Here is a 17,929-nt window from a genome sequence, read left to right on the forward strand (position 1 = left end):
CTCCACCAGTCTCAATGAAGATTCTTATTTGGATGGCCAATGCGCGCTCACCGCGAGTTTCTCCACCCTCTCCACCGCCTTAGAGTAACAATTGTGCGGCACGTTCGTATAAAACAAATCCTTAAATGGATTTTTTCCCCCTTAAATGCATTTTTTTTTCCTTCGCAGATGTGGACGTTCTCCAAAGGCTAGGCTTGACGCCCAACGTCAAGCTGGCGACGGCGATGTCGCCACCCGCCAGGCCGGTGACCCGTCACGGTGCCGCGCCCGCACCGCCCGGCGTCACCCTCACCAAGAAATCCCAGGTGGAGGCCAAGGTCTCCGACGTCGTTCCGCCAGATTTTTTCGCCGGCAATTTCTCCATCGTCCTGAGCGTCCGCTCCCTGCGGCCGAGCCACGCGTTCCTCCTCAGCGTCGTCGCGCCGGCGGGGGGGGCGGGGGAGGCCCTCGCCGCCGAGGCCCCCGCGCTCCTCTTCGGCCTGCAGCTGCTGCCGCGGAAGGTGGCGGTCCACCTGGCCAATGGGAAGCCGCTGCACTTCGCCGTCGACCTGCACGACTCAAAGCCGCGCAGCGTCGCCTTGGCCGTGACGGAGCGGAGCGTGACGCTCTACACCAGGTGCGGCCGCCAGTTCCTGCGGAAGAGCGTCAGCGCGGCCGCCAGGCCAGCCGTCGGGCCCGAGGCTCTGTTCAGGCTCGGAAGGCTGTCCCGCCGCGCGGTGCCCTTCGAGGGCCTTGTTTGCCAGCTCGACCTCTTCCCCTCGGCCGCCGTGGCCGCCAACTACTGTTCCGTCGCTCGCGAGGAGTGCCGAGGCGACGCCGGCGATGACAGCGGCGGAATCGCGTCGCTTTCATTGACGACGCCGAGCGAGCGGCGAGACGAGGTCGATGCCTCGCTGCCCTCCTTTCAGCGGCCCAGCAAAGGCTTTGCCGCAGACGCCAACGGAACGGAGGCCCGAGAGGAGGCCGCTCCCCAAGCAACGGCGCCCCCTCATCACGCGGCGGAAGGCGGGAGGCGGTGGGGACGCGCGCCCCCGGCTGCGGCGGCCAAGCGGGTCCCGACAACGGCGAGCGAAAACCAGGCCTCGCAAAAGCCTACGGCCTCGGCAAAGGAGCCGGTAGCTTCTTCGAACGGTGGCGGCGGCGACGGTGGCGATGGCACGCCGAAGAAGGCTGGCAAGGGCCCGCAGTCGTCGTCGTCGTCAACGATCACAAAGCCGACCGCTCCTTCGGAGAAAGCGGTCGGCCGTTTAAAATCTGCCAGTCGGGGAACTACGGCGGTGGCGTCGGAGGCAGTGGTGACAGTCGAGGAAAACAAAAAACCGGCGGCTCCGAAGACGCCCCAAAGGCCCAGGCCTGAAGTGTCGAGCTCGCTTGGCCCGGGCGCCACCGGCGGGAGAAGCAGGACATCCGAGAGTCCGCCGGAGACGCGACACGAAACGGAAGGCGCTTCAGAAGGGCGGGCAGACGGCCCACCGGGAGATGCCATCGGTGGGGGTGATGGCAGCAGCGGCGGCGGCGGCGGCGGCGGCAGCGTTGCGATCCTGGGCGGTGGGGCGAGCGGCGCCACGGTCACGAGGAGCCCGGCGGATTTCGGCAACGCGACGCAGATCGAGACGCCCCCCCCCAACGTCGAGGCGGTGCTGGGCGGCGACGGCTACTCGGCAGGCCACGACGCCACCGACGCCACCGACGCCACCGACGCCACCGACGCCACGGATGCCATGGTGCTGCTGCGTGGCTCGGAGGGGCTCCAAGGCCCCCGTGGAGACCCCGGGCCTCCCGTGAGTATAAGCCTGCGTGGGATGCGTGCATCTGTGTGTACGCACGAGTGCTTGCTAACAGCACTTGCCCCAACAGTCTGTTCAGGCTGTATGGGGGATCTTTGCCTTGTGCTGTTGCACGTGGCAGTGTAGCGGTTAGCGCTACACTGCGCTACAAACCCAAAGTGTACCCGAGTTGGATTCCCGCTCACGGCCACCAACACCGGTGACGATTATCCGAACCGGTCCTGGGCCTCCCCTAGGTCGACTCAGCCTTAATTGAGTACTCGTGCTCTGTGTAAATGTGCCACTAGGAAGACAAAGGCGGCCGGGCGTGGCGCTGGCCACCCACCCCCTCGTGTGTCGTTCCGGGCCTTCATAGGTGCTGCTCGCTAACAGCACTTGCCCCAACAGTCCGTTGAAGGCCTAAACGGGGGATCTTTGTACTTGCGTAATCAGGGAGCGGTAGCGCAGTCATCATGGTAAAGGCGCAGCGCTGCAACAGCTTGCTCACGCCGCTCCGAGGTAGTTCTGTGATCTCCGCTTCTCTGGGCCATTCTGTGTGGACCAGAGTGCCACCGGAAAGGGCCTCAACGAGAGGGAGCCTTTGAGAGCTCAATCTAGAGCGGCGTCCTTCATCGCAAGGCCACCGTGGGCCACTGGTGGGCCCTGGTGGCCTCTTGAGTGCGGCCCCTGACGTGTGGCCCACCGACAGTACACGCAGAGTGAGAACACCGCCCACGTCGTCATCGTCGTCATCGTCATCGTCGTCATCGTCGTCATCGTCGTCATCGTCATCATCGTCATTGTCGTTCTGCTGTCAACCCCTCAATGGTTTTAAATAGCGAAGTAGCCCTCACACTGCTGGTGATGTCTTATCGGTGAAAGTGGCCATCCCCTCTGAAAATTAGTGAAGAACACTGCACGACACTATACACTACTATACATTATACACTACTATACACTATACACTACTATACACTACTATACACTACACTACTATACACTTCACTATACACTACACTATACACTACTATACTCTACACTATACACTACTATACACTACACTATACACTACTATACATTACACTATACACTAGTATACATTATACACTACTATACACTACACTATACACTACACTGTACACTACTATACACTCTCCACTACTATACACTACACTATACACTACGATACACTATACACTACTATACACGAGACTATACACTACTATACACTACAATAAACACTACTATACACTCTCCACTACTATACACTACACTATACATTACTATACATTATACACTACTATACACGACACTATACATTACTATACATTATACACTACTATACACTACAAAAAACACTACTATACATTATACACTACTATACACTACAATAAACACTACTATACACTCTCCACTACTATACACTACACTATACATTACTATACATTATACACTACTATACACTACAATAAACACTACTATACATGAATGTACACTACTATACACTACAATAAACACTACTATACACTACACTATACACTACTATACACTACACTAAACACTACTATACACTAATATACACCACTATACACTACTATACACCACTTTACACTACTATACACTAGACTATACACCACTATACACTACACACACACAAACAGTACACACACAAACAATACACACACAAACAATACAAACAAACAATACACAGACACAATACACACGAAAGGTGCGCAAAATAGAGAAAATGGTAACCACGTCACTAAATGTTCATTATTTATAATTTTATACAGATAAAGAGTCCGACTTATCAAGCTCGGCCAAGGCAGCGAAACCAACAACAACAACAGTCCCTGACCACAGCAAGACAACAACCACGCAGCAGCAGTCGGCCCTCGATGAGACGTTCACATTGAGGTTCAATTCGCGATGCGGCACAGGTTGCAGAGGTCACAGTGACGACATCGCATCTGCCAAATGTGACCGCTCGTATCCACAGTGGAGGCTTGCGTTGGGGTTAGATCGCGTGAAATATAAATGCTGTGTCGTGAAGCCCGCCACCACCACCAACCCGACACAGCCAATCAGTAAGGGGTGTGTCACGTTAACGAAACGTGGCCAATTCGTTACTGGTTCAGCACTAACCGGTTGTGTGCTGTTGAGTTAAACCCACTACAACATTCACACTAACCGGTTGTGTGTTGGAGAGTTAAACCCACTACAACATTCACAATTCGTTACTGGTACAGCACTAACCGGTTGTGTGTTGGAGAGTAAACCCACTACAACATGGACAATTCGCTACTGTTACAGCACTAACTGGTTGTGTGTTGGAGAGTTAAACCCACTACAACATTCACAATTCGTTACTAGTACAGCACTAACCAGTTGTGTGTTGGAGAGTTAAACCCACTACAACATTCACAATTCGTTACTAGTTCAACACTAACCGATTGCTGTGTTGGAGAGTAAACCCACTACAACATTCACAATTCGTTACTAAATTTCGATTTAAAGCTTTCGTGACTGCAAGGATTCATCTTCTTTGGTTCTTTCGGTAAAGTCACGTAGAATGAGAATAAAATAATAAATTGATAAAATAAAATAACACAATAATATTCTCACGACGTTTCGGCCACAACACAAGCGGCCTTCATCAGGTGAAGGGACGAGACTGTCTGGAGGACAGCGCTGGAGTGAAAAAGCCACGCTCAGATCGCGACCTTTAAGCTGTGTGAGAAGAAACAAAGCGCCTTGACAAAGGAATTAGCATAGAAATTAGCATTGAAATGGCTGAGTGATTAGCTTGTGACTGGTCACAGAAATGGCTATGTTAAAGTCAGAGCATACACATTACAGAGGCACCTAGTACAAATCAAACAGGAGAATTTTGCCTTGAAATAACTAGGCGAATTTAGCATTGAAATAACTGAGTGATTAGCTTGTGACTGGTCACAGAAATGGCTATGTTGAAGTCAAGGCCTACACATCTGGGCTATTCACAGTAACTGGGTATACACTACAATATATAATGAATACTACATAGTGAACCAATAAAAAACTAAAATATAAACTACCTCAATGTTATCAATAAACTCTATATATTCTCCAATCAGCTAAGCTACCAACAATAAGTCGTTATATATCACAATGCTATATGGCAAAAAAATGGGTGGATTCTTACCCTCAACTTTAGCAACACGGATAGCTACGGGCCCCGTTCAGACGGACGAGTTCATCCATGGTCGGAACAGAGGAGGGGGAGAGAGACAGCTGCGAAGTGCTGTTATACTCCATGTTGTAAACCATACCATTAACCGTGGTGTGAGAGGTATTAAGAGTCAATGCCAGCGAAAGAGCTGCGGTCTGAAGGTCATCGTAAAACACAATTAATTAAGAATGGAAATGGTTTAAAACATCTTTCCAATGGTTACTAAGCCAGAATCCATCTTCTCGGTTGAAATTGTCTCTGTGCTTGTATATGTGAATGGCCTCATGAACGGATCTCTCATGGTAGCCGGTTGGTTTGCAAAGAACCTTCGTCTTGGAGAAGTCAACGTCATGTGAGCGGAGGTTCTTTGCAACCAACCGGCTACCATGAGAGATCCGTTCATGAGGCCATTCACATATACAAGCACAGAGACAATTTCAACCGAGAAGATGGATTCTGGCTTAGTAACCATTGGAAAGATGTTTTAAACCATTTCTGTTCTTAATTAATTGTATTTTTACGATGACCTTCAGACCGCAGCTCTTTCACCAGCATTGCCTCCTAATACCTCTCACACCACGGTTAATGGTATAGTTTTACAACATGGAGTATACTAGGGCCTCACAGCTGTCTCTCTCCCCCTCCTCTGTTCCGACCATGGACGAACTCGTCCGTCTGAACGGGGCCCGTAGCTATCCGTGGTGCAGAAATTTGAGGGTAAGAATCCACCCATTTTTTCGCCATATAGCATTGTGATATATAACGACTTATTGTTGGTAGCTTAGCTGATTGGAGAATATATAGAGTTTATTGATAACATTGAGGTAGTTTATATTTTAGTTTTTTATTGGTTCACTATATAGTATTCATTATATATTGTAGTGTATACCCAGTTACTGTGAATAGCTCAGATGTGTAGGCCTTGACTTCAACATAGCCATTTCTGTGACCAGTCACAAACTAATCACTCAGTTATTTCAATGCTAAATTCGCCTAGTTATTTCAATGCTAAATTCTCCTGTTTGATTTGTACTAGGTGCCTCTGTAATGTGTATGCTCTGACTTTAACATAGCTATTTCTGTGACCAGTTACAAGCTAATCACTCAGCTATTTCAACGCTAAATTCTATGCTGATTCTTTTGTCAAGGGGTGCCTCTGCGGATGCGTATGCTTTAACTTTAACATAGCCATTTCTGTGACCAGTCACAAGCTAATCACTCAGCCATTTCAATGCTAAATTCTATGCTAATTACTTTGTCAAGACGCTTTGTTTCTTCTCACACAACTTAAAGGTCGCGATCTGAGTGTGGCTTTTTCACTCCAGCGCTGTCCTCCAGACAGTCTCGTCCCCTCACCTGATGAAGGCCGCTTGTGTTGTGGCCGAAACGTCGTGAGAATATTATTGCGTTATTTTATTTTATCAATTTATTATTTTATTATCATTCTACGTGACTTTACCGAAAGAATCAAAGAAGATGAATTCGTTACTAGTACAGCACTAACCGGTTGCGTGTTGGAGAGTAAACCCACTACAATATTTACAATTCGTTACTAGTAAAGCACTAACCGGTTGTGTGTTGGAGAGTAAACCCACTACAACATTTACAATTCGTTACTAGTACAGCACTAACCGGTTGCGTGTTGGCGAGTAAACCCACTACAATATGTACAATTCGTTACTAGTACAGCACTAACTGGTTGTGTGTTGGAGAGTAAACCCACTACAACATTGAGAACGTTACGAGAACATCACTAACCGGTTGTGTGTTGGAGAGTTAAACCCACTACAATATTTACAATTCGTTACTAGTAAAGCACTAACCGGTTGTGTGTTGGAGAGTTAAACCCACTACAACATTCACAATTCGTTACTAGTACAGCACTAACCGGTTGTGTGTTGGAGAGTTAAACCCACTACAATATTTACAATTCGTTACTAGTAAAGCACTAACCGGTTGTGTGTTGGAGAGTAAACCCACTACAACATTTACAATTCGTTACTAGTACAGCACTAACTGGTTGTGTGTTGGAGAGTAAACCCACTACAACATTGAGAATTCGTTACGAGAACATCACTAACCGGTTGTGTGTTGGAGAGTTAAACCCACTACAATATTTACAATTCGTTACTAGTAAAGCACTAACTGGTTGCGTGTTAGAGAGTTAACCCACTACAACATTTAACCTTCTGCTTTAGAATGTCAAAAAAAATTTCACACAAACGTGACATCTCATTGCCCCTTTTCACACCAAAAAACCAACAACAAATGCCGCTCTCTCCACTCTGGCCACATGAAATCCCAACGGCGACTCGCCGCCACCTCCTTCGCTTGACCAAAAGAAAAACGTCCGTCCTCCATTTCCGAGAAGGGACCTCGCCGCTTATCCCTCCGTCGATTCCACTGTGCCATTGGAAGCGACGATGCAGGTTTCTTCAATGCCGCCCCGAACGCTCCCCACGCGCGCCCACAACCAGCCGCCTCTGTCCACTCAGAAGTGCAGATGGATTCATCACTGGCGAAACGTCGTGCTCTCAGGTTGTGAATGTTGCGGCTTTGCTGTCCAGCACACCGCAGGTGCTGTGCTCGTGGCGAATCGGCAATGTTCCGTTCACGTGGCACAACCCTTTGCCGATTGGCTGTTTCGGGTGGTGGCGGGTTTAACGGCGCATTTAAATATTTACCCGATCTAACTCGACAAAAAGCTGTATTTATGGATGATATTGTTCGCGAAAGCCTCCTACGTGTTAGACTCGATTAGTCGATCGGGGTAAAGTGTGGGTTTTAAAAACTGCAACCCTAAACAACGATCTTGATTATGAGACCTCCTTTGAGACCTCCTTTGCCAGTACCTAGATATAGTAATAGGTTTTGCAATAATTACAACACAAGCAGTCAAAATGCAAACAAAAGAGACAACTCTGATAATAACATGCACTGTCCTTGAATTTGATTGGTCCACACCCGAGGCAGCTTTTCTTAGAGCCTAGTCTCCACTGGTGTTGGACCAGAAGGCGTCTTCTGTCTTCTGGTCCAACAACAGTGGAGACTAGACTCTAAGAAAAGCCGTCTCGGGTGTGGACCAATCAAATTCAAGGACAGTGCCAATATTATTATCAGAGTTGTCTTTTTTTTTGCATTTTGACTGCTTGTGTTGTGGTCATTGCAAACATGATGCCTTGAATAAAGGTGTCAGTTTTTGTGCCAGTTAAAAGGGTAAAACCTATTACTATAACGATCTTGATTTGAAGCTTTCGTGACTGCAGGAATCCACACTGTTTGGTTCTTTCGGCAAAGTCACGTAGGTAGAAATAAAATAAATCACGACGTCAAGGGCGCAACACCAAGCGTCCGTCATTACGTGGGAAAGCCGTGGCCTGCTGCTGAGGCAGACTGATTTAAAAGGTTTGCAATGGGTGTAGCCCAAGGGTCATAAAGAAGTGGCCGGGGCTAGTGATGTTAATGTGAGAAATTAGCGTGATGTTAATGTGAGAAATTAGCATGTAACTGTAAGATAGGAGAGCGGCCTCCTGGACGAGGGGAGTGCACTCTCATACTCACATGTCCTTTGGATTGCACTCTCATGCTCACGTGTCCTTTGGATTGCACTCTCATGCTCACGTGACCTTTGGATTGCACTCTCATGCTCACGTGTCCTTTGGATTGCACTCTGATACTCACGTGTCCTTTGGATTGCACTCTCATGCTCACGTGTTACTTGAATTGCACTCTCATGCTCACAGGCCCTTTGGATTACACTCTCATGCTCACGTGTCCTTTGGATTACACTCTCATGCTCACGTGTCCTTTGGATTGCAACCGTTGGGTTGCAATCCTTCGTCCAGGAGGCCGCTCTCCTCCTATCTTACAGTTACATGTTAATCTCTCACATTAACATCACGCTAATCTCTCACACTAACAGCATGCTAATTTCTCACATTAACATCACGCTAATCTCTCACATTAACATCACGCTAATCTCTCACACTAACAGCATGCTAATTTCTCACATTAACATCACGCTAATCTCTCACATTAACATCACGCTAATCTCTCACACTAACAGCATGCTAATTTCTCACATTAACATCACGCTAATCTCTCACATTAACATCACGCTAATCTCTCACACTAACAGCATGCTAATTTCTCACATTAACATCACGCTAATCTCTCACACTAACAGCATGCTAATTTCTCACATTAACATCACGCTAATCTCTCACATTAACATCACGCTAATCTCTCACACTAACAGCATGCTAATTTCTCACATTAACATCACGCTAATCTCTCACATTAACATCACGCTAATCTCTCACACTAACAGCATGCTAATTTCTCACATTAACATCACGCTAATCTCTCACATTAACATCACGCTAATCTCTCACACTAACAGCATGCTAATTTCTCACATTAACATCACGCTAATCTCTCACACTAACAGCATGCTAATTTCTCACATTAACATCACGCTAATCTCTCACATTAACATCACGCTAATCTCTCACACTAACAGCATGCTAATTTCTCACATTAACATCACGCTAATCTCTCACACTAACATCACGCTAATCTCTCACATTAACATCATGTTAATCTCTCACATTAACATCACTAGCCCCGCCCACTTCTTTGTGACCCTTGGGCCGCACCCATTTCAAACATTTTAAATCAGTCTGCCTCAGCAGCAGGCCAGGGCTTTCCCACCTGATGACGGACGCTTGGTGTTGCGCCCGAAACGTCGTGATTTCTATTTTATTTTCTACCTACCACGTGACTTTAACGAAAGGACCAAAGAGTGTGGATTCCTGCAGTGACGAGAGCTTCAAATGAAGATCGTTGTTGTTATTTCACACACGAAGTCCTTGCCACAAATGAAGCACAATACCTTGGCTGATCTGGTCGCGCGACACTCCGCTCGCGCTCGCAGCGGCGGTGGCGGCTTCCGGCTCGGCCGTCGAACAAAGGCGGCGGTCACCGCACCGTTGCGCGGCGCTTTCAGATGCGCTTCTGCAGCCGTCTGGAACGCTCTTCCCTTCCGATATTAGGAAGCCGCTGGAAGATATGCAACTTTTAAATCATCGTCGTTTATATTGACAAACTCATCTGTATAAAACTGCTTCTTGTGTTTAGTTTGTTGTCCTCCCCCCCCCCCCCCCCCACCCCCGGACCTCCGCTTAACGCGGTTGGCTACGTACGGTGCGAAAGAAGTTCAACGTACACTCACACACATACTTCCTCTTCTTCCAAGACGTACCGGTCAGCCAAAGTCCACAGTCTCTCTCTGTCTCTCTCTCGCTGTCTCTCGCTGTCTCTCGCTGTCTCTCTCTCTGTGTCGCTGTTTCTCTCTGTCTCTCTCTCTCTGTCTCTCTGTCGCTCTCTCTCTCTCTGTGTCTCTCTCCCTCTGTTTTTCTGTCTCTCTCTCTGTCTCTCTCTCTCTCGCTGTCTCTCGCTCCCTCTCTCTCTCTGTCGCTGTGTCTCTCTGTCTGTCTCTCTCTCTCTCTTTCCGTCTCTCTCTGTCTCTCTCTCTCTCTGTCTCTCTGTCGCTCTCTCTCTGTGTCTCTCTCCCTCTGTTTTTCTCTCTCTCTGTCTCTATCTCTCCAGCGCTCGCCCTAGCGGAGGGCCCCCCTCTCCACCAGCAGCGGCGCGAGCGGGCGGTCGCGGGCCCACTCCTTTGCCCGTGCTCTAACGCCGGAATGTGGGGTTGTGTGCAGGGACCGCCTGGGCCCGCTGGCCAACGCGGAGTGCAGGGAATGAGAGGACCCAACGTAAGTTGCCGGCGGTCGCTCATGAGCCACGCCTGCTAGATACAGGCCACCCCCCCCGCCTCCCCCCTTGTCCACTGGGCTCTCAAGAGGGCTCCCAAATGCAGTGAGTTGATGGTCATCGTTCTGTGTGCGCCTGAGCGTCACTTGAATAAGAAGAAGCTCTGTGATATCCGCTTCCACGGACCGTTCTGTGCGCACCAGAGCGTCACTTGAATAAGAAGAAGAAGGGGATCTCAGAGGTGGTTGTGTGATATCCGCTTCCACGCGTGAACGTGAGAACCGTCAGCTCACGTAGTAAAGTTTTCTCCGTGCTCGACTGCGCAAGTCTTAACTGCTGCATCGTTAGCCCCCCATCACCGCCCGACACAGACGACCGGGAGGTTTTGTGTCGCGTACACAAAACGTGCCAATTGGTAACTACTCCGGCGCGTCGGAGAGTTTAACCCCACCACAACATTAACAATTCGAGTAGCCCAGACGTGTTCGCCGGTGACTGCGTCCAGCAACGCGGGGCGGTTTTTTTTGCCAGACGCGTGAAGAGCTCCGTCTGCTCACAGCTCGCTAGGGCCACGGGAACGATGACCATTCCGGTCTGGCCGTGCCGGGTGGTTGGGTGGGTGGAAGCTCTTGGCGGCATAAACTTGGCCACTTCACTATTCAACAAATATATATATTTTTTTTTTTACCGGGCAAGGCCCCACTGAGCTACGTAGCTTTCTTGTCTTTGGAAGCGACCTCACCGTCACAAACGGCAGCTCAACAAAAGCGGCCCGTCGTGGAAATTTCAAGCGGCAGCCAAACACTCCTGAACGCGTGACGTCGATTCTCTAAATGTCCTAAAAGGGAGAGAACCCCGTAAGACCGGGAGAAAAATCCACGCGACCACCACGGGGAGAGAGAGAGAGAGAGAGACACCGCAAACTGCAAATTTACAGCGGGCATCTGGCTCAGGATCGAAACCCACGACCTCCTGTATACCAGGCGAGGTAGTCAACATCTCCTAGAAACCTTGACGCTCCGTGAATAGTGACTCAACAACAAACATCAGCTGTGAATTGAGATGAGGGGAGATGGAGGGCTGCCTTGTAATCTGAATTAGATATGTTTAACAAGTAGCAGTAGGAGGTCGCTTTCGTCAACCAATATTCTCCATAATAGAGGTTTTTGGGGTAAGATTGAGTGAATATAAATGTTGTGTCGTTAAACCAGCCACCACCCGACACAGCCAATTATCAAGGTTGTGTCATGTAAACGGAACGTGGCCAATTCGTTGCTCGTGCAGCATCCCACCGGTTGTCAGCTGGAGAGTAAACCCACGACAACATTTAGAATTCGAGAAGCCGTGACGTTTCACTGGTAATTGCGACAACAACAACAACAGCAACAACCATCAGCAGCAGCAGCATCAGGCGACTGCCACAGAGTTGTGGAGAAGTCCTCCTCCTGCTTCGGTCATAAATAGATCACTGTGATGTCATTACTTGTGAGCCAATCAGGTGCGAAGGCCAGAGGCGGTGGGGGGAGGGGGGGGGGGTTAATGCATGCACATAAATTACAATGGACATCTTTAACTGGTTGGGTTATTCGTATGGTAATCATCAACAACAACAAAAGCCTCTTGCTGTGGGTGAATGAGATGTCACTGTCTGCTTGTTTGTGTTTATCATTCCCAAGGGACTGCGTGGGCCTCACGGTAATCCTGGCATGCACGGTCCACCAGGCTTGATGGTGAGCAACATCGCACGTATCGTGCTGTTAGTCCATGGGCAGTGTTGTTAGGCTATGGGCAGTGTTGAGTCTATGGGCAGTGTTGAGTCTATGGTCAGTGTTGAGTCTATGGGCAGTGTTGAGTCTATGGGCAGTGTTGAGTCTATGGGCAGTGTTGAGTCTATAGGCAGTGTTGAGTCTAAGGGCAGTGTTGAGTCTATGGGCAGTGTTGAGTCTATGGGCAGTGTTGAGTCTATGGGCAGTGTTGAGTCTATGGGCAGTGTTGAGTCTATGCTCAGTGTTGAGTCTATGGGTAGTGTTAGTCTATGGGCAGTGCTGAGTCTATGCGTAGTGTTGAGTCTATGGGCAGTGTTGAGTCTATGGGCAGTGTTGAGCCTATGGGCAGTGTTGAGTCTATGGTCAGTGTTGAGTCTATGGGCAGTGTTGAGTCTATGCGCAGTGTTGAGTCTATAGGTAGTGTTGAGTCTATGCGTAGTGTTGAGTCTATGGGCAGTGTTGAGTCTATGGGCAGTGTTGAGTCTATGGGCAGTGTTGAGTCTATGGGCAGTGTTGAGTCTTTGCTCAGTGTTGAGTCTATGGGTAGTGTTAGTCTATGGGCAGTGCTGAGACTATGCGTAGTGTTAAGTCTATGGGCAGTGTTGAGTCTATGGGCAGTGTTGAGTCTATGGTCAGTGTTGAGTCTATGGGCAGTGTTGAGTCTATGGGCATTGTTGAGTCTATGGGCAGTGTTGAGTCTATGGGCAGTGTTGAGTCTATGGGCAGTGTTGAGTCTATGGGCAGTGTTGAGTCTATGGGCAGTGTTGAGTCTATGCGTAGTGTTGAGTCTATGGGCAGTGTTGAGTCTATGGGCAGTGTTGAGTCAATAGACAGTGTTGAGTCTATGGGCAGTGTTCAGTCTATGGGCAGTGTTGAGTCTATGGGTAGTGTCGAGTCTATGGGCAGTGTTGAGTCTATGTGGAGTGTTGAGTCTATGGGCAGTGTTGAGTCTACGGGTAGTGTTGAGTCTATGGGCAGTGTTGAGTCTATGGGCAGTGTTGAGTCTATGGGCAGTGTTGAGTCTATGGGTAGTGTTGAGTCTATAGGCAGTGTTGAGTTTATGGGCAGTGTTGAGTCTATGGGCAGTGTTGAGTCTATGGGCAGTGTTGAGTCTATGGGTGGTGTCGAGTCTATGGACAGTGTTGAGTCTATGGACAGTGTTGAGTCTATGTGGAGTGTTGAGTCTATGGGCAGTGTTGAGTCTATGGGCAGTGTTGAGTCTATGGGCAGTGTTGAGTCTATGGGTAGTGTTGAGTCTATGGGCAGTGTTGAGTCTATGGGTAGTGTTGAGTCTATGGGCAGTGTTGAGTCTATGGGCAGTGTTGAGTCTATGGGCAGTGTTGAGTCTACGGGTAGTGTTGAGTCTATGGGCAGTGTTGAGTCTATGGGTAGTGTTGAGTCTATGGGCAGTGTTGAGTCTATGGGCAGTGTTGAGTCTATGGGCAGTGTTGAGTCTATGGGTAGTCTTGAGTCTATGGGCAGTGTTGAGTCTATGGGTAGTGTCGAGTCTATGGGTAGTGTTAAGTCTATGGGTAGTGTTGAGTCTATGGGCAGTGTTGAGTCTATGGGTAGTGTTGAGTCTATGGACAGTGTTGAGTCTATGGGCAGTGTTGAGTCTATGAGTAGTGTCGAGTCTATGGGTAGTGTTGAGTCTGTGGACAGTGTTGAGTCTATGGGCAGTGTTGAGTCTATGGGTAGTGTCGAGTCTATGGGTAGTGTTGAGTCTATTGGCAGTGTTGAGTCTATGGGCAGTGTTGAGTCTATGGGCAGTGTTGAGTCTATGGGCAGTGTTGAGTCTATGGGCAGTGTTGAGTCTATGCGTAGTGTTGAGTCTATGGGCAGTGTTGAGTATATGGGCAGTGTTGAGTCTATGGGTAGTGTTGAGTCTATGGGAAGTGTTGAGTCTATGGGCAGTGTTGAGTCTATAGGCAGTGTTGAGTCTATGGGCAGTGTTGAGTCTATGGGCAGTGTTGAGTCTATGGGCAGTGTTGAGTCTATGGGCAGTGTTGAGTCTATGGGCAGTGTTGAGTCTATGGGCAGTGTTGAGTCTATGGGTAGTGTCGAGTCTATGGACAGTGTTGAGTCTATGGACAGTGTTGAGTCTATGGGCAGTGTTGAGGCTATGGGTAGTGTTGAGTCTATGGGTAGTGTTGAGTCTATGGACAGTGTTGAGTCTATGGGCAATGTTGAGTCTCTGGGTAGTGTCGAGTCTATGGGTAGTGTTGAGTCTATGGGCAGTGTTGAGTCTATGGGCAGTGTTGAGTCTATGGGCAGTGTTGAGTCTATGGGCAGTGTTGAGTCTATGGGCAGTGTTGAGTCTATGGGTAGTGTCGAGTCTATGGACAGTGTTGAGTCTATGGACAGTGTTGAGTCTATGGGCAGTGTTGAGGCTATGGGTAGTGTTGAGTCTATGGGTAGTGTTGAGTCTATGGACAGTGTTGAGTCTATGGGCAATGTTGAGTCGCTGGGTAGTGTCGAGTCTATGGGTAGTGTTGAGTCTATGGGCAGTGTTGAGTCTATGGGCAGTGTTGAGTCTATGGGCAGTGTTGAGTCTATGCGTAGTGTTGAATCTATGGGCAGTGTTGAGTCTATGGACAGTGTTGAGTCTATGGGCAGTGTTGAGTCTATGGGTAGTGTTGAGTCTATGGGTAGTGTTGAGTCTATGGACAGTGTTGAGTCTATGGGCAATGTTGAGTCTCTGGGTAGTGTCGAGTCTATGGGTAGTGTTGAGTCTATGGGCAGTGTTGAGTCTGTGGGCAGTGTTGAGTCTATGGGCAGTGTTGAGTCTATGGGCAGTGTTGAGTCTATGGGCAGTGTTGAGTCTATGGACAGTGTTGAGTCTATGGGCAGTGTTGAGTCTATGGGCAGTGTTGAGTCTATGCTTAGTGTTGAGTCTATGGGCAGTGTTGAGTATATGGGCAGTGTTGAGTCTATGGGTAGTGTTGAGTCTATGGGAAGTGTTGAGTCTATGGGCAGTATTGAGTCTATGGGCAGTGTTGAGTCTATGGGCAGTGTTGAGTCTATGGGCAGTGTTGAGTCTATGGGCAGTGTTGAGTCTATGGGCAGTGTTGAGTCTATGGGCAGTGTCGAGTCTATGGACAGTGTTGAGTCTATGGACAGTGTTGAGTCTATGGGCAGTGTTGAGGCTATGGGTAGTGTTGAGTCTATGGATAGTGTTGAGTCTATGGACAGTGTTGAGTCTATGGGCAATGTTGAGTCTCTGGGTAGTGTCGAGTCTATGGGTAGTGTTGAGTCTATGGGCAGTGTTGAGTCTATGGGCAGTGTTGAGTCTATGGGCAGTTTTGAGTCTATGCGTAGTGTTGAATCTATGGGCAGTGTTGAGTATATGGGCAGTGTTGAGTCTCTGGGTAGTGTCGAGTCTATGGGTAGTGTTGAGTGTATGGGCAGTGTTGAGTCTGTGGGCAGTGTTGAGTCTATGGGCAGTGTTGAGTCTATGGGCAGTGTTGAGTCTATGGGCAGTGTTGAGTCTATGCGTAGTGTTGAATCTATGGGCAGTGTTGAGTATATGGGCAGTGTTGAGTCTATGGGCAGTGTTGAGTCTATGGTCAGTGTTGAGTCTATGGGCAGTGTTGAGTCTATGGGCAGTGTTGAGTCTATGGACAGTGTTGAGTCTATGGGTAGTGTCGAGTCTATGGACAGTGTTGAGTCTATGGGTAGTGTTGAGTCTATGGGTTGTGTTGAGTCTATGGGCAGTGTTGAGTCTATGGGCAGTGTTGAGTCTATGGGTTGTGTTGAGTCTATGGGCAGTGTTGAGTCTATGGGCAGTGTTGAGTCTATGGGCAGTGTTGAGTCTATGGGCAGTGTTGAGTCTATGGGCAGTGTTGAGTCTATGGGTAGTGTTGAGTCTATGGGCAGTGTTGAGTCTATGGGCAGTGTTGAGTCTATGGGCAGTGTTGAGTCTACGGGTAGTGTTGAGTCTATGGGCAGTGTTGAGTCTATGGGTAGTGTTGAGTCTATGGGCAGTGTTGAGTCTATGGGCAGTGTTGAGTCTATGGGCAGTGTTGAGTCTATGGGTAGTCTTGAGTCTATGGGCAGTGTTGAGTCTATGGGTAGTGTCGAGTCTATGGGTAGTGTTAAGTCTATGGGTAGTGTTGAGTCTATGGGCAGTGTTGAGTCTATGGGTAGTGTTGAGTCTATGGACAGTGTTGAGTCTATGGGCAGTGTTGAGTCTATGAGTAGTGTCGAGTCTATGGGTAGTGTTGAGTCTGTGGACAGTGTTGAGTCTATGGGCAGTGTTGAGTCTATGGGTAGTGTCGAGTCTATGGGTAGTGTTGAGTCTATTGGCAGTGTTGAGTCTATGGGCAGTGTTGAGTCTATGGGCAGTGTTGAGTCTATGGGCAGTGTTGAGTCTATGGGCAGTGTTGAGTCTATGCGTAGTGTTGAGTCTATGGGCAGTGTTGAGTATATGGGCAGTGTTGAGTCTATGGGTAGTGTTGAGTCTATGGGAAGTGTTGAGTCTATGGGCAGTGTTGAGTCTATGGGCAGTGTTGAGTCTATGGGCAGTGTTGAGTCTATGGGCAGTGTTGAGTCTATGGGCAGTGTTGAGTCTATGGGCAGTGTTGAGTCTATGGGCAGTGTTGAGTCTATGGGCAGTGTTGAGTCTATGGGTAGTGTCGAGTCTATGGACAGTGTTGAGTCTATGGACAGTGTTGAGTCTATGGGCAGTGTTGAGGCTATGGGTAGTGTTGAGTCTATGGGTAGTGTTGAGTCTATGGACAGTGTTGAGTCTATGGGCAATGTTGAGTCTCTGGGTAGTGTCGAGTCTATGGGTAGTGTTGAGTCTATGGGCAGTGTTGAGTCTATGGGCAGTGTTGAGTCTATGGGCAGTGTTGAGTCTATGGGCAGTGTTGAGTCTATGGGCAGTGTTGAGTCTATGGGCAGTGTTGAGTCTATGGGCAGTGTTGAGTCTATGGGCAGTGTTGAGTCTATGGGCAGTGTTGAGTCTATGGGCAGTGTTGAGTCTATGGGTAGTGTCGAGTCTATGGACAGTGTTGAGTCTATGGACAGTGTTGAGTCTATGGGCAGTGTTGAGGCTATGGGTAGTGTTGAGTCTATGGGTAGTGTTGAGTCTATGGACAGTGTTGAGTCTATGGGCAATGTTGAGTCTCTGGGTAGTGTCGAGTCTATGGGTAGTGTTGAGTCTATGGGCAGTGTTGAGTCTATGGGCAGTGTTGAGTCTATGGGCAGTGTTGAGTCTATGGGCAGTGTTGAGTCTATGGGCAGTGTTGAGTCTATGGGTAGTGTCGAGTCTATGGACAGTGTTGAGTCTATGGACAGTGTTGAGTCTATGGGCAGTGTTGAGGCTATGGGTAGTGTTGAGTCTATGGGTAGTGTTGAGTCTATGGACAGTGTTGAGTCTATGGGCAATGTTGAGTCTCTGGGTAGTGTCGAGT

At 48.6% G+C, this 17,929-nt stretch overlaps 1 protein-coding gene across 1 annotated transcript in view; it reads left to right on the plus strand.

Annotated features, from left to right (window-relative positions):
- The window catches only part of LOC116955462 (uncharacterized), a 200,939-nt gene that overhangs the window by 19,781 nt on the left and 163,229 nt on the right, over window positions 1–17,929 (plus strand). Inside the window, exons 3-5 of the mRNA XM_076052996.1 lie at window positions 169–1,781; window positions 10,698–10,751; window positions 12,426–12,479. Of these exons, the coding sequence (XP_075909111.1) occupies window positions 169–1,781; window positions 10,698–10,751; window positions 12,426–12,479 (1,721 nt within the window). The remainder of the gene's footprint in view (window positions 1–168; window positions 1,782–10,697; window positions 10,752–12,425; window positions 12,480–17,929) is intronic.

Source organism: Petromyzon marinus, chromosome 59 (assembly GCF_048934315.1).
Source record: "Petromyzon marinus isolate PM22_M1 ecotype Great Lakes invasive population chromosome 59, UKy_Petmar_22M1.pri1.0, whole genome shotgun sequence".
Lineage (NCBI taxonomy): Eukaryota > Metazoa > Chordata > Hyperoartia > Petromyzontiformes > Petromyzontidae > Petromyzon > Petromyzon marinus.